At 43.8% G+C, this 23,385-nt stretch overlaps 1 protein-coding gene across 2 annotated transcripts in view; it reads right to left on the bottom strand.

Moving 5' to 3' along the window:
• Nucleotides 1–23,385, bottom strand: part of MXI1 (MAX interactor 1, dimerization protein) — a 55,123-nt gene that overhangs the window by 14,348 nt on the left and 17,390 nt on the right. For both annotated transcript variants that reach the window (XM_040071393.2, XM_040071394.2), the window contains exon 3: nucleotides 14,140–14,169. In XM_040071393.2, the coding sequence (XP_039927327.1) occupies nucleotides 14,140–14,169 (30 nt within the window). The remainder of the gene's footprint in view (nucleotides 1–14,139; nucleotides 14,170–23,385) is intronic.

Raw genomic sequence — 23,385 nt, 5'->3', positions numbered from 1 at the left:
TGAAATGAAGAGGTATTCTGGGCGCCTGCAAGGCTTCTGAAGTCAGACACTGAGAAACAAGGATGCTCTCACTCCATAATCCTTAATGGCTTCTAAAACTGCCACGCAATGGGAAAGTTCTCCAGCTCAGATTCACTGCCACCAGGTCCTTCCAGCCTCTCTGGAATCAAAGATGGTGCACACCAGAAAACAGATCAATTAGGAAGGATCTGCAGAGACCCTTGAAGACCCATGCCTGCACTTTAGCCTGGCAGAACTCGAGGCAGCAGAGAGATTCCCAGCAGGCAGCTGGAGAGTAGCCAGGGACTGGTCTCCTGCCTACAGTGGAAAAGCTACCCCTGGGTCCACAAGGTGTCATAGCAGTAAAAGCACACAGAGTACCTCAAAGCCTCTGTTCCCTTGCAATACTACTGAAAGAGACCTTGGACTTTGGTGCCTCCCAAATACAGCCAGATTTCAAACTTGTACTTTCATTAACCAGCTGAAAGAAGCAAGCATTTGCTTTATAAGACAGACATTCATACATCAGGGAAGGAGTAAAGGATGCTATTAACTTATTGTTTTGGAAAACATATTTCCTGTTTTTAAAATCATGAGTGGGAAATTTGTCAATATCAAGAATAGATTCTGATCTAGTCCTAGAAGTTCTTCTTGTCATTAACATAATTTTAAAAATTACATAGATAAGTTATAGCTACTAAGAATTTTGCCGTCACATACATCTATTTTCTGGAGCTTACCTCATGGAAGAAAATTCCTAATGAAAATATATTCTAAGAATGTGACCATTTGACATACTTGTTTACACAAAATCTTTTATGCCAGAAGGAAAGCATGTGCTCTTCATCTAATATCTCTTCACACTGTCAGAAAGATTTAAGGAGTCATCAAATATCTACTGTACCTTTCAGGTATAGAGGGCATACATCTGGAACAAGGGAAGCAGTGCATGTAATTTCACCTTGTAAAATTATTTTAAATTTAACCTCAAACTTCCCAGGGAAAATGAATTACCAGCCAAGGTCATTCTTAGATGTATATCTGGCAAAAAAAGCGGTAGGAAGGAGAACTTAAAGAAGACTAGGAAAGAGATCCTAGCAGGTAATATCTTTGCACAGAAAAACCAGCAATACTGTATTTCAAGAGGCTAGGAGTTAGCTAACATTGTGATAAACGGTTTTAACTCAAATTACCTATACATATTACTCAGGAGAGGAGCCTGAACAGAGCATAGCTCCCAGCACACTGACAGCAGGTGAGCCATGTTCTGATCTCTCACATACAGAGGTACCAGGAAAAAACCCGAATTTTTGAAAGGAGGCACCAGAGAGTGTGAAAACACACCTTGCCCCTCTTTAGCTGGTGTGATGTGCTAATACAAACTCTTTCTCAATACAGCTCTTCCTCCAAAGAGGAGCCGAGTTAATTGCCTAGAAAATTAAACCAGTATAAACTTCAGAGGGAAAGAACAACACAAACTCCCTGCCTTGTCCTTTCCCTTTAACTGGGCACCTTCCTTACATTTTCTTTCTCTCCTGTAGGAGTATGTGAAGGCCAACAGATGTAAGTGAGCTCAAACCTCAAACATGGAAAGAGCATGGAGCTGGCTACTCAGAAACAACTTCCCTGAGCTGGAAGCAAGACAAAATGTAACGCATGCAAAATGCTCAATTTGCTTCAGTTCAACTACAAAACTTCCAGTGCTTCCAATAGGACTAAAAAATCATTATGTTTAGCACAGGACACTCTACCTAGTGAACTTTTGATCAGCTGGAGAAGACCATCATGACCCCAGTCTGGGTCTTCAATGCCACAAATGGATACAAGTTTGATTCCCCCAAACCAAGAACAGCTGCAGTTAAATAAACTAACATTTGTAGGAGGATTAGCTGCCTTACGCTTGTTGACCCTGTATTCTCCCAGCAGGAAAAGGGTTAGGACCCCACTTGGAACAAACCAGACACTGAAAGGTTCATAGCTTGTTTTGGAAAGAAAAAATATTTTAAAAGACAAAGAAAAAGAGAGAAGAGCTGGAACACCAACTCCTCTGGTTTGAAGGAAACTGGTTTCCATTTGCTCTGCTATCAGAGCAGTATTAAAAAAATAACCACACAACCTTACAAAAATACCTGCAGCAGCACCACTTTACAATCACATTCACACCCTCCTTCCTTGCTCTTTTGTAGTGCTTATGTCACTCTCAGGGCCTCATGAACTTAGGCAAGATTCACTACTGCTTCACCATCAGTTTCATCATTTTCTATGTTGCATCCCATCCTGGGATGACTCCTTGTTGGTTTCAAACACTACTGTTAAAAATCATAGCTAAAAAACAACAAAAAAAGGTTACTTTCTCCAAACTCAATTCACCTAGAGAGAGCCTGTGGTGGGTTTCCTCAGCATGAGAGCCAAACTGCAAACCAGAAGGTCGAACTTTTTGACTTTCCTGTGCTAGCCAGGAGCTGGCAGAGCTTGCAGGCACTTTCAGGAAGGGCGAAACAGCAAACTGGAGATGACATGCTCAAAAACAGGAAAGAGTTATGCAGCACTTCTCTTAAGTGAGAAACAGACCTGTGCACAGAAAGCTTGCATGGCCCCAGGTAAATCCTTCAGGAACTGCAGAACACACCACTCATCCACAATATGGAGCTAATCCTAACTCCTTCATGGAGTACTGCACAGCTATAGCTGCTCCTGGTTTTCAGGTACTCATGTAGCTCAGCAATGACAACGGTGTGGGAAAAGCCAAGAGACTAGGATTCTCTGGGAAGCCTATTCATCCAGCTTTCTCCAGTAGTTAATAGGGCTCACAGCACAACATGGCCACATTTCCCAAAATGGATCAGTAACTCCTCACTACTCCATATATGCAGCAAAAATCCATCTGAGGTCTTCTCCTACCTTAAATTCTCAAGATGGAATTTCAAAGGAGTTTAGTCATAATCACGAAGACAAGATGAAGGCTGTATTGCTGACATGACAATCAAGCAGTCATAAAACCTTTTACTTATTTAAAACCTTCCATTTCTGATGTCCTACTGTTAATCCTATTATGGTTTAGGCCCCACAAAAAACAATATACACCATAATAGCTCAGACATCATGCTCTTTTTAAAAACAAACACCTACATAGGATGCTTCCTCTTCTTTCTGTTTTTTAAATACAAAGGTTACACTGGCTCACTGGTTTTATGTCGGGGGATACAAAACACTTAACTTTGGATGTTGGGATGCCTCAAGTACCACCAGAATTGCAAGGAAGATTACAAGAGCTGGTAAGATTAATCATATTTTTCACTTTAAATAACACAACAATTAAAAAAAAAAAAAAGCTCCTTTGAAATGGAAAAATAAAAAATCCTTTAAGAACCTCACGCAATTTGCTTTTCCTGCATGGCTGAGGGAAAGCACAAACCAGTGCTGTCTGTACAGACCCAGGAGCCAGCCTGGAGGGCTTATGGGAGTCCCCTGTTCATGTACCACAGCCTTACACTGACAGCTGCTGAGCACTTCCAGGGTGCCCAACACACAGTACAAACCCCTTCCCATTCCGCTCTTTCCCCACCACATGCACTCTTCACAGAGATCATCACAACACACAACTCAAAGAAACTCCAAGAGACACTCATGACTCCAGAGAGCCTTCACATGTTTTCCTGAAGTATATGACACTAGATACAAGATTTCTCTTCTCCTCTCCTCTCCTTCACTGAAATGTATCCCCAAATGTGCTTTTTCCAGTGAACACCAAGGCTGTAAGCTGCTTTTCCAAGCTGAGAAAAGTTTAAAAGAGATCACACCACAGAGAACAGGCTCTGCACATTTACTAGGAGGGTCATATTACATAGAATATCCATGGGAGATGAAGTGTTTCCATCAAGTTTCCCACTTTTTTTTTTGGCATCAAATTGCTCTTTGGGTTAAGTGAAGTGGAAATCACACGCATTGGAAACAGTAAAGATCAATGGTTTTAGTTCTCCACATTTGCCTGTCTCAGCCAGAACTCCTCAGCATACTTCGAGGGTCTAACAGAGTGATTCTTGCTATGAAAGTTGACTGCTATATTCAGCATTTGGGACTCTTCACACTCACAGAGGCACCCTGCTTTGGACAGCTTTTTTTATTCCCTTGAACAATGCTGAAATCATTTTCTTAGTCGGACGTTAGACAAAACTTTCTAGTAGTAACCACAGTTAATCAGGGCAATAGGCTGCACTGTTTCCCTATGCAAACCTGCTGTCAAAATGCTTTTAAGGCCATGCTTGACTGGCACCTGCCAGAAAAGCTTTAGATGGAGCTTATCCTGCCTTGGGATGAGGGCACCAAATGAGTGCTGGCAGGCCCCTCTCAGCTCCCATTCCTGACAGCTTCAGAAAACTCCAGAAACCACAGAAATCTGAAGAACACAGCTTCTTGCTCTCCTTTGGGTACAGGGCCTGAGCCAGCTGCAGGGGCAGTGTGCTGAGTCTCCAGAAACCTCTCTGAGGTTTGACCTGGGTGACAGAGTAGAAGATCTGCTCCAGAGTGGCAGCTGCAGCTGGCAAAGGGTATTAGCGCCTTGTGCGTGGCAGTAGGCAGGCAAAGCAAAAGGGTGGATCTCGAGGTTATCTGCAAGGCACTGTTTCCATTAGCAGAATGAGACAGCTCCCTGCTGTGCACATTGGCCAGGAAAGACCAGGAGCAAAGCAAACAACAGGAGGGATTACAGGGAAGAGGAACCCCCCACCCAAACTGCTGAAACCGGCTGCACCCCAGCAAGCTTTGCAGTTACACAGCTGCAAACCTGGAAAAGGGCAGACAGCCCTGAGGAGCGCCAGGATCCACCCTGTGAGAAACACTGGAAACAAACAGAGATCAAAGGGAAGCACCAAGCTGTATACACAGCTGGGGCTGTCTTCCCCTGTTAAAAAGAGAAGGGCACGTAGGTTTAACTGCAAGCTCTTTGTGTGCGCTTGCATGTACCCGTGCATCTGGGCAAACGCGCGTACTCGCCCCACGCCTGGCCTGCCGACATTACCCGAGTGTAGCTAATGAACGGTGTTGTCCAAGCTGCGTGGAAGATTCCCACAGCTGGGCAACCCACAGCTCACTCCACCCCAGGGAACAAAGCCAAACAGGTGGAAATAAAAGACATGGGAGATACAAAGCAACCTCTGTTTTAGCCTCTGATTCCTACAATAAACCTGCTGCACTGCTCCTCCTTTTAGAATGACTCATTTGAACAGTTTCATTGAGTTTCCAGAAGGAGCAGAACAATTCCCATCTAGGGGCTGGGCTTTGACCATTGGGAAATGAATTACCCAAGTGTTCAGCAGGTTGTCTTTAAGCAGTACTGTAATGTCTCACCTGAGATGAAAATGAGGAGGACATTGCCCAGAACTTCCTGGGAGAGCCAAAGCAATCCCCCCTGCACAATCCAGCTCTGAGAGAAAAGAGACACATTGCAGTAGCACACGGAAATGCTGGTGGCTTCCTGTTGTCAGGTCCTGGAACACAGTGGGCTCCTCAGGGCTGATCTCACCTCTGAATCTTCCTGTTCTGTTTCATTTTTTCCCTGGGATGCTCACAAGGAGATTTTCCCATACACAAATAAGCAGCAAAATCAAGTCTGGCATCAATTACCTTTCCACATAGCCCTCCTGATGGTTGTATGGCTTTGCCAGCCTTCACCCACGTGGAAGGGTCCTTGCCCTTTCACTACAAACACATCCGCTTAATCACAAGAAGAGCAGTGCCTATCAAATGCCCTCCTTTTGTTTTGGCATTATTGACTGTCCTGGACAGTAAGGAACCCTTGGCACTGCTCCCCAAATGACATGACTACAGCACTGTAGAGACAACTAGAGAGGAGCAACAACTGCCCAAGTGAAGGAGCAAGTATTCACCCCAGAGCCATTAAGAGCTGTGCTTCTAAATGATTCAGATGCTTTTAGATATTCCACCCTGGCTCAGCAACCCGACAACTCAGGGACAGCAGCCTGCACTTGACTTTGTAAGCATGACTAAATTTTGTGCAGCTGTTTACTACCTACCATGATAAAAACCACACCCTTACCGTAGGAATTGCTATCTGTCTGGACCATGTGTGAACCCACTGATACCATGTACAGAGTCTGCTTCTATAAAAGTAACGCTGTATTTCAAACCCATGTCCTGTTTCCACTGGTGGCTTCATGAATAAGCTTTTCTGTACCAATCCTCGTCTCCCTCAGCCCCTCCTGTGCAGAAACCCTTGTACAGACAGTTAAAAGATCACTCTGTAACTGCTATATCCCCTTTCCTGCCTCACCTTTTTGTGAGCTGAACATGCTCATTTGCAAAATCTCCCATTCACAGCAATCTGTTCCTCATCCTGAGTCTTATAAGTACTCAACACCCAGGAAAAAAAAAAAAAAAAAAAAAAAAGAGAAGAAAAAAAGAAAAAGAGAGAAAAGCATCCATGCTTTGCAAAAGCTTTTCATTTTTCCCTAAATAAGTCATGTTGCTTTATGAATGTACTCTCAAAGGTAAATAATTAACTGGCAAGAGGGACAGAAAATCTTATTACACAGCTAATGGGAAGCGATGCTCAGGCAGCAGTGTACCCATAAAGTACAGCTTCAAAAGACAGCCCCTAGGCTTTCTTAATGGAACACTGGGCTGAAAACCTGACTCATGCAGGGATTCCTCTGCATTCCTCCAGACTCTGACAAATCCAAAATCATCTGAGATTCAGCCTGCATCTAACAGACTCAAGTCTGTTTCACCTCTGAAAAACGGGACACTCCATTTTTGCACAGCACTGTAAGGAACAACCAAAAAGAGCACTAGGCAGAGATGATCTGTATTCCCCCACAAACTCAAACTCCCAAGACAGAAGGGACAGTGGTAGATTACACCATCTACTGCTATGTTCTGCCATGGCCCTGATGTAGCCCTGTCCATGTAATCCACTTGTTTCATGTGAGGAGAATTCCTGACCCCTGGTTGCACTTTGCCTATTTAATTGTTGTATGGTTTTCTCATGCACTGTTTGCGAGGAAAGCTGTGAGGTCTGTTTGCCCACAGTTATGCAAAATACTCAGGGTGACCAGCACCATTTGCAGCCAGGCAAGAACCACTGCAAGATGAAGTCCTCTTCTTCTTTCCCAGACAAGGTTGTGAACACTTGTCACACACTTGCATTTACCATCACAGCACCCAAAACTAGGAGTTAGACCATACTGCTGCCTCCCAAAGCAGCAAAAGTGCCTCCACTTTGTGTCCATCTTCTCTTTCCTTATGGGAGAAGGTGTCATGCAGCACCTTCTGGCCCTGGTCAACACTGAGGGGACAGAAGGACACTGAGAGGGACACAAGGAGTGAGCAGGACATTTTGAAGGAAGGTGGGATAGGGGAAATTTGTGTGAAGGATTGAAAAGGTAAGCAACTGGCTGGAGATGTGGATCAATAAGGCAAAGGAATGGGTCAATGCAAATTTGTCTCTGCTCCTTTTCTTCACCCAGGCACCAGCTCTATGCATGTTTCTGCTTCTCATCTGGCAGAGATCACACCATGAGACACCTGGAGCATCTCACTCTTCCCATCTCCCCTTGGAATATAAGGTTAGAGATTATCAAAGCTGTCATACTTTGGTAAAAATGGGCCACATATAGAAAAGAGAACAAGAGTATGTCTCCTTCATTTCCTATCCCACTTCTTTGGTTATTACAAGTCTGCACAGGCTACATTATTACATGTACCAGATGCAGATCAACACATACAACTTCAACTTCTGCCCCAAGAGTGCAAGGTCCTGAAATTTGTCGTTAACAGGTGATCCGTCTCAAAATTATATTCCTATTACCTCATCTTCCCTACAGCAGAAATTCCCAATTGGCTTCTAGCTAGCAATGCCTTCAGGCCCTCGAGCAGTGTTAGTCACTTGAACAAGAAAAGTTGTTGCATCAGGACTGCTGGCTCTCAGCGCCTCAAAGAGCACCCTGGGGAGGAAAAAACAAAACAACAAAAAAACCCACCCAAGCCTGCAAAGTCTCCAGAGATCCATTCAGGAGAGAGAGATGGGAAGTACAGAGCCATGACATGACTGAAAATGGAGCCAGGAAAGCTGAATGCCTGACTTCCTACCTGGGGACAGAGGTCCAAGCTCACTGATTAGAGAGGGCATTTGCCCAGTCTTTGTAATTTTATGAGGACAGCCATAAATATACAGAACTGAAGAGAGTTCAGCCTGAAAGAAAACTATGGCAATGCACCCAAGCAGAAATCTGAGGATGAAAGTTTGGTAAAAGATTCAGGAATCACAGCTGGAATGATGCATTCCAAATCAGTCAGGTGACCTCTGATTTGGGGCAGAGGCCTGAGTGCAGAGAATGTTTCTTTTGAAGAGGGGGTTTCCTCTCAAGTCTCCCTCCTGGGAGGCAGGCCATGAAAGGATTCTCAGCTTCAGACCATTATGACAAGGCCAAGCAGATTGTGTTGACAATTATTTCTAAAATATGGGAGAAAAACACATCAGAAAGTGCCCCAAACACATCTTACTTAAGAAGGGCTTTGTGATAAATATCTGTTTCTGAAAAATGGCTTAGAACAGTGATTTTACTATGCAACATTGTTGAAACAAAACCATTTTTCTTTGTGACAGTTTATCCAAAATAGTAGTATTGTTCTTTTTCCTCTTCTTTCTTCAACAGCTACTGGATTCCCAAGGGAAGTGCAGGGATCTGGGAGCAGAAAGGATGATAGGCATACATACATTCTTCACTGCATCACTTTGAATAAAAAAATAACTCATACTGAAACTAGAAATCCCTATATGAGCAGTACTAAAGGACTTGCAATAAAATGTGGATCATTTTGTTTCCTTCAAATCTTGGCATGGAGACTAACTGTCCCTTTGCAGCAGCTGTAGTCAGAGTTCAGAATGTTCAGCAACCCAGCCAATGTGAAACAAAGCCTTTGCAGATTTTCAGTTTTAAGTGAATCAAAATGCTGCTTCTGCCCAAGGAGCACTTTGCATGAGCAAGTGTGGTGGTCAGCCTTCCCCAGTGTTACACTAGGGACTGGCGAGTTCTCAGAGCAACACAAAGAAAGAGCACAAGGCAGACTGGCAGTAAATAACACTGGCTGAGCCTGAAGGTGTCCAGAAAGAACAGCTCTTTGACAGCCTTACTCTAAAAACCACCAGCTTCACCCTCTCCAGGTTAAGCAAAAACAGAACAGCACTGTAATAAGTTATCCAGATCTCCTAAAACAGAGAAACGTGCTGCAGCTCTGTTGAAAATTGTTAGTCCCAGCTGAAAACAGAGGCATCTGTCATCCAAACAAGAGAGGTGCAGACAGCTAACTGCCTCCAGCTCTTGTTCCACACTGGCCTTGGAGACAGGAGAGTTTAGCTACAGTTCCCACAAGGACCAAGTTGGATCAGTGCATGCTCTGACCTTTGGATATGTCAAAGAAAGATGCATGCTCAGCTGTGCTGGATGCTGCAAGGAACATCACAGGTTCCAAGTTGTATTAATGAGGAAAACAATATGTACTGTCAATGTTTGCTACATGAAGTTAGCATGAAAACAAAGCCCACTCCAGAGAACAAATGAAATTTACTGGATTAGTTTCTCGTTCCAGCTCCCCTGATAAATAGCGCTGAACTCAACACCACATTGATTAGTTGGTTCAAGACAAACACTGATCAGATTGCCTTGGCAAGTATATATAGCACTACAAAAGCACAATTATCCTTGTCTATTCAGAGTAGCAAGGATTCACCATACTTTCATTTCCCTTCCCTCTATCTTTCCCAGCCTAGACAGCTTGTCTGCACTATTTAAAAGCCCTACATTAAATGCTTTTCCTAGGACACACTCAAAGCCCTTGTTCTCAAGAAACAGAACCAAACAGTGCAAATGCTGCAGAGCCTCAGAAGGCCCCTGTGTTTCAGTGCAAGCTGACCCAGGTCATGGTTCTCTCCTCAACATTCAGTAGGGTTTTTATCTTATCCACTACCTCAGATAGGCACCCAAGGAGTCAGCTCTGGGTGAGAAACTGCCTTGGACAACCACTCTGCAATAAACAGTCTCTCACGTCAAAGAAAGAATGGGTGAGGAACCACTGAAGATGGGGGATTCTGGTAAGAGTCAGGCTAAAAACCACAGTACTTGATCCTTGCTATGTGTTTGTCTTCTCTGCTACTGATCATCTCTAAAGATATCAGGAGAAAGGATGTTACACCACTTCACTCTGTGCTTTTACACAAAAAAAAACTTTTAGCAACTTGGTTTAGAAGTTTGTCTCCTTTAGACTTTTTCCTTTTTCTTTTTAAATGATGTATTTTTGCAGAGCCACAGATTCTGCAAGATCTTCAGAAAATTCTATTTTCAGTGATCCCAAGGTCTCTTTACCTCCTTGGATCTATCTTTTGTTTGAATTGAATTAATGTTACCATAAGAAAAATATGCTCTCATAACTCGTTCTTTACCCAATTACTCAGCTTTGTTTTCCTTCCTTCTGCTGTATTACAAAGCAATCATCATCAAAACCTAATAGAACAATGTATCATATACAGAAAGATGCTGGTGGTTTGGTTTTTTTTTAATCTGATCAACAGCATTACAAAACTCTTTCTGTCAAGAGACAGAACTTTTCTGACACACACCACCACTGTGTTGGTCTACCAGAACTGCCACTTCACAGAGCAGCAGGAAGTCACCTCAGAGCTGCGTGTCTTCCCTTAATACCACGCTGACCAACCTCCTAACACTTGCACGTGTCTAAAACGTTCACAGGCAACAGATAACACCGCTATCTGCATAACACACAACATTTACCTTTAGCCTGAATTTCATTGTTATCCTTTTTGCGAAAGTATCACACTTGCAAAGTTCATCTTTCAGCCACACGCTTTATCTCGTTTTCTTTCAGAAAACGAAGTGATGCTTACATGTCAGGTTTTTTGGTAGGCGTATTTTAGTTACATATTGCAGCAGATGAGAAGAATGCTGGTTTCTTGTTTAAATGCAAGCTATGACTCATCCTGAGCAGAGATAAACTGAAACACATACCCATTAAATAAAATTCTTCAGTGTGAGGATTAATGACAGATAATAAGTATAAATTAACTTTAATCTATTACAACAAACAAAGTCCCTTATATAAATGTCACTGCAATCTTTTAAAAATAATTAAAAAAAAAAAAAAATCAAAGCCAGAAGAGGAGTCATTTAAATACTACAGCTAATGTTTGGTACCAAATCAAACAGCTTCTTAGCAGAACCAGTGGAGTGTTCCAGAGTGAAATATTTTCAAGCAGTCAACCTTAAAAAATTGCTTTAATTTTTAAAAATACATTTTTAGAGGACTTTCTACATTAAAGGGGTACACATTAAAATATCATCAGCTGTGCAATACTGAGTCCAAGTTAAATCACATATGGAAAAAGGAGAACAACATTTGGTTTTACTAATATTGTCTTGCTACTGCTTGAAACAAACTCTGTGTAATTGCTGAATGGGTTAAACCAAAATTTAGCTGAACATAAGACTGCTGTTCACAGATAGGAAGAGCAAAAAACAGAGTCAGAGACCTAATAGTGGACAATTTTGAAAATTATAGTGTGTGTCAATAATAGAGATAACAGCGAGATTCAGAAAGAATAATCTCAAATAATAGGGAAAATGAGCACCTGCCAGCCACAAAGCCATTAGTATCAGGGCTTTTATATTTGCAACAGTTAAGTCTGGAGACACTGACAAACTTAACAACACAGCAAATAAAACATGGAGCTGGGGAACACAGGAAGCAATCCCTCACTCAGAAAACACTGCTGTGGAGTTTGAAAATAAATGCTTCCAGTGTGAAACTCGCTGCCCAAATCATTGGTAATGAACACTGCAAACACAGCAAAGGCACTACAGCATCTAGCTGGGTTTGCAGATGTGAGTAACTTATCAAGCCATAGCATCTGAATCAAGGGACAGACAACCCCAAACCAGGAACATCAGACTCCTGACCAAAGTTCCCAGATACAGGAGTTTGCCTGTACAGAGCACCCAATGTGGTCAAACGTGTGCCCTTCCCAGAAGGATGAAAACCCAAGGCTTGTAAAACCATGTCTGAGACAGACCTGGAATACAGTGCCCTGGAATGGGAAGCCCTGGAGGAAAGACCTTGCTGAGAAGGCTGATGGTTAGGAATCTTCAGCCTGGAGCAGGTGGGGACTAAGGAGAGTAACAGACAAAAGGAAAGGAAGAGAGAGATACTACACCAACCGAAAATGGAAGGACAAATTCTGCAGCAAACACCTTGTCAATATTCAGGAAAAGGTGGCATAAGGAGAAGCTGAAGTAATAACACTCCTCTCATGAGTAACACTTCTTGACACGCTAGTCAACTGTCAATCCTTATGGTATCCCCACTACAGATAATATTGCTGTCCTCAGTAAAAGACAGGGAATCAAGGCAGAAACTCCCTCAACTCACACAGATGACTGGTACCCAGCACACCCCAGCCCCGTCAGTCCATACGAGTCCTTAGCTGGACAGGAGGTATGTAACACTGGCTGCTAAGATCTCACCCACACAGAATTTAAAGTTTTGCTGCCTGCCCTCAGGCTAGAATATGATCACATATCCATGCAAACTTGGCCAGTGTGATAGGACCAGACTGGTACAGGGAAAGATGGAGACAGCTCCGCTCTAAAGCCGTACTGAGTGAAAGCAGCATTTGCAGAAACAATTAGATATGCAAATAAGCACATTGAAGATTAGTGACGGTTTCCTGTTGTCATGGAGAAAATAGCACCTTCAGTTCTGGGTCAGACCCAAGGACTGCATTTTCCTTCCCTCACTGGTAAACAGAACTGGAGAGAGCACTGGAAAAGTCAAGAGCCAACACTGCCCAGCACAGCTCAGCCTGAGACTGGAGAGGCTGAAGATCAGGGAGCAACATAACCCAAATAACAAAACCCTCCCTGCATCAACCCAGAGACAAGACCATGGCAACTCTGTAGATACTCAAAAATACCAGGAGGTAGAAGCACAGGCTGGAAGAAAACACCCACACCATGCAAAGGCCAAGCTGCTTCCCAGCATTGCTGCTGCTAGGGGGAGGCAGATGTGGGGGAAACTGAGGGCAACACAATTCATGAGGTACTCAGCTCCAATTCCCTTGAAGCCACATGGGAAGATCTTGTCTAAATGCAAATACAGACTTGGCTCAAAGCCTCTGTGTGTCTTTGGCCATCCTCACAGTCCTCCATCCCTTGTTAAATGATGGCTGCTAAGAGAGAAGAGGAGGCAATCAACCTATTTAGACTCAGCTTTCCTTCCCACCCTGGGGGTTTCCTCATAGGAGCAGCTGGCCAGAACACTGCCTTTGTTACAGCAGCCACAAAAAACACAGACATCCACCCTCAGCCCCCCTAAAATCCCATAGAAGAGCCAAGATAAGTTTATAATGGGAACCCTGACACAACCTTAACTATAGCATCCTGAATGGAAGGCGATAATCTGATCTGTGTGTGAACTAGCTCCCCTTGTCTCAATGGTATTTATCTTACTTTAACTGCTGTTACAAAAGGTTTGAGTCATATTGGAGAGCCAGCCAAGTACCAAAACTGCAGGGCTTGCTAAAACAGATTCAAGGATAAACAGGCACAACTCTAGAACAGGTTAGAAGAGTCTGCAGGTAGCCAGATCTCCGAGCCTCTGGACAATGGCATTTTCTCCTGTGCTACAGAGATATCACAGCCCAGGGCAGGGGTGGGGGGAGAGGGTGCAGAGCACAGGGCTCTGCCCTTCTCTTCATGGTAACACATAGTACCCAGCGCCCAAGAAACCTGATCCCGTAGCAACCTCATGTATGGAAAGTGCCCCAATCAGATTTCACTGTGTCAGGAGAAGAACAGTATTTACTCTGCATACAGATTAGTCACAAAACTGGGTCACTTCTTGCCTTTTCAGAGAGAGAGAAAAAAACAACCAAAAACAAAGCTTCTTTTTCAGATCTTTTTGTGTCTTCCCCTGAAATTTTAAAATTCCATGATGCAGCGTGGTCACTCACAGCTGTCTAAGCAGATCAAACAGCACCTGCATGGGTAAGGTCAAAGCACATTACACTTACCAGGCCTACATTTTTTAGAATTCAGCACATTAGCTACTTACCGGTTCTTTTCTAGTTCATTGTGCGTAGACCTGGAAGATAAAAAAAAAAAAATAATTTGGATTAGCCACCTTTGATCTCTGAGCACCCAAGTTCAACTGCTGCAAGCTGTACACATCCCCACTGACACATCACAGCGCAAAGCCAACCAACTACATACATTAAAATCTATAACCTCATCCTCCTTGCTGACTAGATGTTCCTTCCCTCCAGTGCAAAAGCTAGTACCCTTACTGCTAAAGAAAATGTTCCCTAGAGACTTAAATGCACACAACATCCCAAAGAGAGACAATGATTAGAACAAGGGACCAGACTCCTGGCACTGCCACCAGCTCAGTATAGGACTGAAATTTTAATTTGTGCTTTAGTTTCTTCATTCACCCCATAAAAATATCACTATCATCTGCTAGCAGAGAAGCTCACGGAGCACTAATTTGTGCATTGAAGACATGGGAATCTTCCTGCCAGCAGAACTGGCTCTGTAGGGACAGCCCCTGGAGCCCTTCAGCCATCACATGCCAGATTTAGCCATCTGAGCAGAAGCAGACATGGCCAGCATTTGGGCACAAAATGGGATGGCCACTTCTGCCATGTTTGCAAACATTGGCACTGCGTAGCACATTTAGGGTGCCTGGAAATCCCTTGGGCATGGGAACAGCACTGCCACAATACCAGCGTGCAGCGACAACCCATAAAGTGACACTGTGATACACCACAAAGGAGGGGGCTTTGTCTTTATACCTGCCCACCACGCCAAGCACACTGCCAGTATTCCTTTAGAGCTTTGCAGCCTGAAAATGAAACCAACTAGAAACAAAAGGGAAACAGGCAAATTCATTCTCCTTGCCACTGTGATGACAGAATGAGTGGCAAAGAAAGTTTAAATCCATTCAGGATTTCTAATCTAACCCAGGTAAGGTTGATGAAGATTATTTAAAAGGATAGCCATTTGTCCAACATTTCTCTTTAACAGAAGGTCACCTTAAAATAAGAGTAAAAAGAACCCAAGAGCTTAATAAAAATGATCTATTTTCTCTAATTTGGCATCACATTTCTTCCGGAGCTCTGAGAAGATTATCTGCTATCCCCCATCTGGAGAATCCCACAGAGATTTCTACAATTAGGGAACTGAATGGAGGATGTGCTCCAAGGGAAACCCTGTCATAATTAAATGCTCCTCCAAAAAAAGGAAGGAGGAGCGCCTAACAGGTGTTAGAACCTCATTGAAAATCAGAAATAAACTGTGGATGTCTGCAAAAACCAAGGTAAATGAGTCTTAGCGGACCATGGCTGAGAGCAGAGGAAAAACAGAATGTTACAATACACCTGTGCAAGCCACCCTGCTCAGCAGGACATGGGATACCCTGAAGGCAAGGCACACTGAAGTCAAACACTTCATGTTGAGAAAACCCCTGAATTCCGTCCCAAAAGTAGTGGATGCCTTCATTCTGCTTCATTCTAGTTCCCAGGAATCAGAAACATGAACATAATATTCAGTCCAGAAAATCTCACAAATCAAACCCACATTCCCCCCACCCTATCAAAACCAGCAAAATCCATTTGTCCAGGCAACTTGAACCCAAATGAACCCATCAGGACTGAGCTGAGGCCCTTTAGAATCACAGCCCATATGTAGTTTGAAACATGCTTATTTTTCTTTTTTACTGCATGTTCCTGCAGGAGACTGTGCACTCTTCTTGGCTATGACATTAGCACTTATAAGGCCAAAGATATGCAATGGATTGAATTCCTATATTATGTCGAGCCAATTACCAAGGCCAGCACTGAAAGAACAAAGTTTGGCCCACTGCTGTGAACAAAATTAAAACAGCAGGCTCTCCTTACCCCTCTCACACAGGAGACTCTTTATTACCTATCTGCTCTCTGATGAACAAGACAACTGAGAGAGGTCACAGGCTTTTCACCAAGAAATATTTGCTGTGACTTTTAACCACATCTGTGCAAGGAAAAAAAAGCAAACCACGCCCCCCCCCCCCCAACACCTTCCCACTTAAGCTGAATGCAAATGAAAGAATCTCAGCAGCATTGAATGAATCCTACTGGGAGGCTTCTTCTCTTGCCTACCTAAGCTTTGTTTGGTCACTGGGGACCATTTGGAGAAGTTTTAATTTTTTATTTCACCACAATTTAGGAAAAAAGTCCAGCACTGCTCCCCACTATCACCATTCACTAACTCATATTTTCTGTGACAGTTTCCTTTTGCTTCGACAACATATAAAGGGAGTTAAACAAGGACAGTGCTGTCACTGAAGTGGAAAAAAGCAGAGGAACCTCTACTGATACAACTCAGAAAAAGGAGTGTCTTAAATAGGTCCAAAACCAAACGTAACTGGATCTCTTTAAGTGAGCTGGTCTTATCATCAACTGAGAACTCAGAGACTATCAGCAGACTGAAATCAAGGCCTCATCCTTGCACACCACCAGCAGCTTTTTGATGGGCACAGGATGAACACCACAGCTGAAAACTATCACCAGAACTCGGGAAACACTCTGCTTGTACAACAGCGAGTAACCAGCGTGCTCCGTGTGACACCTCTGTGCTGCTGCTGCTGACAGCCACAGCCTGTGGCACCAGTGAAACAAGGACACTGCTGTTGAGCATGGACCACAAACCAGGGGAACTCACATCCCTGCTGTCAGGTGGACAGGGGAAGCAGAACCTGCAAAGCCGAAACCAGAGCCAGGTGGGTATGGACCCATTCAGAGGGGAAAACAAAATACCAAGCATATGCACTGGCACTGCTCAAAACGTCAGCTGCAATTTAGAAGTACCTCAAGCACAAACCATCTGCAGGGACCTCATTTAAAAGTCAGGTCTCTATAGCAGTCAGTTCTTTAACAGTCAATTTAAAACACCCAAACTGATAACTGCTTCTGAAAACTGAAGAAATGCTATTAAGGAGGAGGATCCTTCTCACTACGTTCTGGAAACAGCTTGGAAAAAGATCAAGAATGAGTTTCAGAAGCTTAAGATAAAGGAACCAAGCAAACAACAACAAAAATAGCAGTGCAGTCTCTGTCAAGATTTTAAGCAACAAAAAGTTGAAAGAGGACAAACTTAAGTTATCTCAATTTACTCCAGATACCTGAAACTGCACACAAAATAGGAAGAAAGAGGGAAGCAGCAATTGTCAGCCATTCTAATTTAAGGTCAAATGCAACCACCTTTTGGTGCCAGTTATAGTGATACTGCCTGCAACCTTGCTATCCAACACACTAACAAGGTGTTGCTGAAATATTAAGCTACACTGAAGTCTCCCAGTAAATGAAAATATGCAAGTAATTTGCCACTTTACCCCACCTTCTTTATTTAAATAAAATCTCTTCTACCATGGCAGAGGCAGCCAAACTTTGCCCGAGCACAGGTAAGGCAACACAACTGCATCAGAAAGGAATAAGCTCTGAAGAGCACTGAATTCATTTGTCATTGGGGTTTTCACTGTAATTAAAATCACAAAGCTGCCATATGACATTAAACACAGCTGACCTTTCTGGTTTACACATTTATTATTGATAAATGGGCCAATACATGCATTTGCAGAACATCTGCATCTCAGTTTGGGTTCTCAGTGAGGTAACTATTTTCCATTGAGGAGAACAAAGCCCTGGAGAGTCCTTGTCCTATGCAATACACAGAAGGCATTTAGACTCAATGATCCTGTCATCTCTCTTAAACCTGATCATCTTCCTGTCTGTATTTGGCACCAGCTCCTGGCTCCAGAAGAGTCCAGGACTTCAAGAGCTCCATCTGCACCACAACAGATATACTGTTGTCTCAGGAGGTGCTGCTGGCCATAAGGGACCTCTTCCAGTACATCCTTATGCATCATCACAATATATACAGGCTCATTCTTTTTTATTTTACAGACCCTTCCCACCTTCTGGCCCTGCTGACACTGGGTCACTAAATTCCCCTGCAGGAAATGCCTTCTTCCATTCGCCAAGCCAAGAATAACCAACCCTTCTGAAACCAGTGAACTACATTACTGCTCTCATTTATGCAACTTCTTCCTCAAAAATGACAAAATAAAATCATGGAAAAGAAGGGCGATCAACAGCTTTTTTACATTTTAAATCCACATGTGACCACAAAACACAACTTAGTGGTTGAAGACCCCCAGTGTTTTGCCAGGGTTCCAAGAGGATTAACACCATAGTAGCCTATGAAGCCAGTGCAGAAGCCAGCCTGGGAAGCCCACAAAGAACCTCTCCCAGTAGCAGCACCAATGGCAAGTGAAATGAAGACAGCACAAGAGTTAACTCTTCCTGCCCAGATACAGATGCTCAACAACTCTTTCTAAGGGAGTTGTGAACCCACCTAACCTCTGGGAGGCCCAGGAGTCTGGCCCTCAGAGAGCTGCAGGGGAGCTTTGGGAACACAGCACTTATGGTACTCAGTACTGCTGGGAGATCCTGCAGTGAGGAGGAGCAAGATACATCAGAAGATGGCACAGCCGGAGCAGGAATCTTTCTGCTGCCATCCTTATGCCCTTTGCAAGTAGCAGCCTCAAGTCTAACAAGAGCTTCACCTCAGCCTTGCATATCAGCAAATCCAACAAAATGTTTCCTTCCAAGAAATCCCAGAAACAAAAATTATCTTAAGCCATGACTACCTCATGATCCCCTACAATCTTCTCCATGAGGAGTTGAGGTGAGGGGATGGAACAGGCTGTTTCACCTTCTCACTGACGTCAATGGAGATGCACCAGATTAACCTGGCCCCAAACTCTGGCTACTTTTTCTGCCGCTCTTAGACGGACACGGTATCAGATTCCTCCTAAGGCTCTGATCAAAGCTGTCTTCCCAGGATCAAGCCAGACCCTTTCCAAAGTTCACATTCTCAGTCTCCAACAGAGAAGGGAACGCAGCCGTACTGGCATCTGTTCATGTTTGTTCATCTTCGGAAAAGGAGAAATGGCCCCACAGTCTGTTTTCAGCTCAAAGAGCAGAAGAGAGCTCTTCCACGTGGTTGACAACTGTAGAAAGTCACCTACCCCTGGGTTTCCACACAGTATTGGGAAAGTCTCCTGCAAGATTTAGTCAAAACAACTTTCAAAAGTATACTGCACACTTCCTTTCAAGAAGTAAATATATTTAGAGTCACCTACTGTATTTACACAGCCTCTCTCAATTTGCTACCTGCTCCCCATAACCATTATTTCTGTTTGCAACATTTCCAAATTAAGTCTTCCATAATACTTTTGTATGCACGGGGACAACACCAACACACATAAATTATAGATGATTTTCCCAAGGTCACACAAGAAACCTGTGGCAGAGCAGGGTACTTAATTTGGGTTCCCTGAACCCCAGGATAAGGTAGCAGGCATAGTCTGACTCTCAAACAGCACTGTACAAAGTGCCAGAGAACAATCTAAAATGGGAGCCAATAACAAAGCAGTATTAATTTACTGATAAAACTCAACCCACAGACGTATCAGACATAAGCCTCAGCTGGGGAAGCAACGTTGTTCTGTTGGTGTGTGTTCTGCTTTTTCAGCACATGGGAGAAAATAGCAGGAAGACAGCTCCTCCTTGCTGAGCACCACGAGTTTATGCCAGTTCCAGAGCTGAGCTCCCCCAAACCAGACTAACATTCTAATAAGCAGCACAAGGTGGCACTCTGCAGGGAAAGGTTTTCCAAGCCAGAGCAGGAATGTTGTTTGCAGTCAGTGCTGCAGTCTGGGGCCAGTAAAGAAGTCCCCAGCCGGCTTTCCTCCCCACTGTGCAGGCTGGGAGCAAGTGTGCTGGTGTGGGAGTTTTCCTGCACCACCAGAGACCCTACATGTTCATCCTAGTCCCAAATGCTAGAGGAAAACTGTCCTCATGCAGGGCCCTGCATGGCCAAGAGGAACTGGGTTTGCTGAACAAGCAGCTATTCAATATTTTGTTTTCTCTTCATTGTTCAATGCATGGCCTCAAGCCAAGCCCTGCTCTGAATACAGAACTGGTGCTTTCCTTACAGGCTTTTTGACAGGCTCACCAAGAGCAGTGGCTGGGCAGCTCACAAGCACATTTATTGTCATGCACCCTCACTTTCCAAACTGGAAGCGAAGAAACAGAAAAATCAGAATTGCATCTTCATGCCCCTTGGAGCACTGCCATGAAGACCCCCAAGGATCTGGTTTTCTGGGCCACTTTACATCTTCTGAGCACAAGTCCTGCTGGTGTCCCCTCTGGCTGTGCACCACTGGCACTTCCACAGTCCAGATCCCAGGTTTGTATCCTGGAAAAGATCAGTGTGAGGAACAGACAGTTTGGGGTCTCCCATAACAAGCTGGCCTGAAAGGGGCTTGCTGGCTGGACACCAGGCAGCTGCCAAGAGTAAAGCAACTTCTCCAAAGTGGCATTCATTGTACCATTTGTCTGCCTTCTAACTTCTGCCACAAGTGAGCAAAAGTCCTACAGAAACCACTTCCTTCTCTTCCCAGCCCACGGTTAACCACGTCAAAAGGGGCTGGGACACACAGATCAGAGACAAAGGCTGACGTATGTTCATTTGGTAAAGTACCTTAGCCATTTCAGTACAGAAACCCTAGTCCACCCCCCTTGGTCTTGCAGCAGACAACATCTCCTATAACAATTTAGAACGTGGTCAACTCCGGCAGATTCTCACATGTCAGAAAAAATATTATTTTTGCCTTCACCAAGGCTCCTGTCTGTGATCCATGATGCAAGGGAGTTTGAGCTTCTTGTAAACAGATTCTTGCTTTCTTTTTAATACATTAACAAAACTGTGTATTTCATGACCTGCTCTCCTGAACAAAAATGTCACCATGGCACTTCCAAGCTCTCCCATGAACAAGGAATAGCATGACAAAGAATGAGGACAGAAAAATACAAACACTTCTCTCTGTCCTGCTGACTTCCAGCAGGTATGTGAGTAGTGAGACTTAAATGGTCAGGGACTTGTCCCCTTCCAAGGCCACATCAGAACCAGTATCCCAGTTGCTGGTACCTGCATTGCAGTGGTTCACAGAAAAAAAAAAAAATAAAGACACAGGAGGCAATTTTCAAATCCACCCAGAAAACTTAGGAGCTTAAGTCTCATTTTCTTTCAAACATTTACAAGCTCCAAAACATCTATACTGCTTCCAGAAAACAGGATTAGAAAAATGTGTGCATTACCCCAACGTACAGATGGTGGGAACCATATAATGTGCAGATGGTAGGAGCCATGTAGGTCATCTGACGTGCCCAGATCGTGCAGCCCTTCGGCAGCAGACTCAGGAAATGATCCAAGGGCCCAGCATGCCAGGCCCTTGCCCTATACCCTGCTTCTTCCCACACATAACATTACCCTTTTGAGGAAGATGGTCATTTCCAGAAATAGCCCAGGCAGTGTCCTCTGCAGTGCAGCAGTCTGTTTGGGGAACATGTACTTCTCTGCAAACACGCATCTTCTGCCCTCAAGAAACTGCCTTCAGAGGCACTGAGGAAAATGAGGCTTTTTGAGTAAACACCACCTGACTGAACTGCACTTTGTTTGAAAAGAAACTGATGGCATTTGTATGGCTGTGGGCCAGGCCAGACTTCCTTCACTTCTATTTAGGCTTGTTAGTTATCTCTCATGTTACAACTCTACTGCTGCAATACTGTGCCTGGAGATGAAGGCAGGGGGGAATATACTTTAGAACAGGAAAATACATTAACACTGCTGTTAGCTACATGTTGTACTAGGGAGACTGAGGCACAAGGACTCCACAGGCTGTAAGAAAATCAGGAAGAGAACCTAGATGTCCTTATGTCTGGGACTGTGTTCTGTCAACAGGGACACACTTATCCAGCATTTGGGAAATCCATGGAAAAGAAAGGCTGAAAAAAACAGAAGAGCTTTGATTTCTTCTGTTCTTACAGTTCTGGCTCACAAGCAGCACCAACTAACACAAAGGCTGCAAGGTGGCTACCTCCCACAGCTCCCAGATGGCCAGGCTGCTTGTGAAGCAGTTCATGAACTGCTGCACTTTGTGGCCTCACTGTTAAAGGCAAACCAGAATCGGTGCCATGTTACCTTACCATGCCTATATGCTGCTTTAGTGCTGCCCAGGCACCTGGGCAATGACCACTGGAGCAGCAGTCCCAACAGCAATCCCAATGTCATCTGTCCTTTCCCACAACTTCTCCCTTCTTGATGGTGTAACAGATGGTAGGAGATAAATGAGAAGCTTTCAGAAAATAATCGACTATTTTATGGAGAGGAACTTTAATCAAAACTGAGGCAAAAGAATTGTTCTCAGTCCACATGCCTGCTTGTCACAGACCAAGAAGCAAAGCATAAACATGTAATTAAGATGATATTGGAATCATTTAAGGCTACTTCAAACTCAATTCACAAAGCAACAGAACTGAAGTGAAATCACTTTCATATCAGAGAATGAAAGGACTGAAAGTACAGTAGGGAACACAGAAAAGAGAGATGGGAATATATCCAGCAAGATGGAAAAAGCAGGCCTGTTCTCTCTGAGCTGATCAACAAGGCAGTGTCTCATAGAGAAGAGATCCAGGCAAAGGCCAGCCAAGTGCACAGCCCCAGAGACCCAGAGCCTCTGATCAAGAGAGCCCAAAATAAGTCAACAAAACAAATCCTATCTTTGTTGGTTCAAAGAAGGTAGGGAGTAAGAGCCAACACTCTCGGGAGGAGAACAGATAGCAGCCAGTCTTTGAATTTGGGCAGAAGTTTGTCAGGAGGGATCAGGAGACGATGAACAGCAGGAACTCCAACAAGCAAGACAATTAACTCAGCAGCAGGACATTGACCAGTCTGTTTGGGTCAGAAATAGAAATGGATTTGAAAGCTCAATCAAGAGCAAGAAAGGAAAAAGTCAGTCTTACCTACAAACAGGGGAGCAGATGGAAACAACACTACAGGTGACAACCAATTCACTACTGAGCACAGCACCAGGTCAGGTTAAACAAAAGCATGAAGGATAAATCCCTGCATGTGTCGTGGATGAAGCATTACACAGAAAAGATATAAAAAGGAAGATATAAAAATGTGCTGAGATGGGGGAAAAAAACCAAAACAAACTGACAAAGAAGGAATACAAGAACCAGAGGAAAAAAAGAGAATTGCCTGTACACTGAGTACAATGGAAAGAGAAAACAAGATAATTGCAGGAACACTTGAACAGGTTTGGCCCAAATATCCTCCCCATCATCCCAGGACGCCAAATTTCTCCGGGGGTTGGATCTAAGAAGCTTCACATTTCAAAAGACCCTGAGAACAT

Source organism: Hirundo rustica, chromosome 8, assembly GCF_015227805.2.
Source record: "Hirundo rustica isolate bHirRus1 chromosome 8, bHirRus1.pri.v3, whole genome shotgun sequence".
NCBI classification, from domain to species: Eukaryota; Metazoa; Chordata; class Aves; order Passeriformes; family Hirundinidae; genus Hirundo; species Hirundo rustica.
The sequence above is the reverse complement of the archived record's forward strand: the minus strand, read 5'-3'. Positions and strand labels throughout refer to the sequence as shown.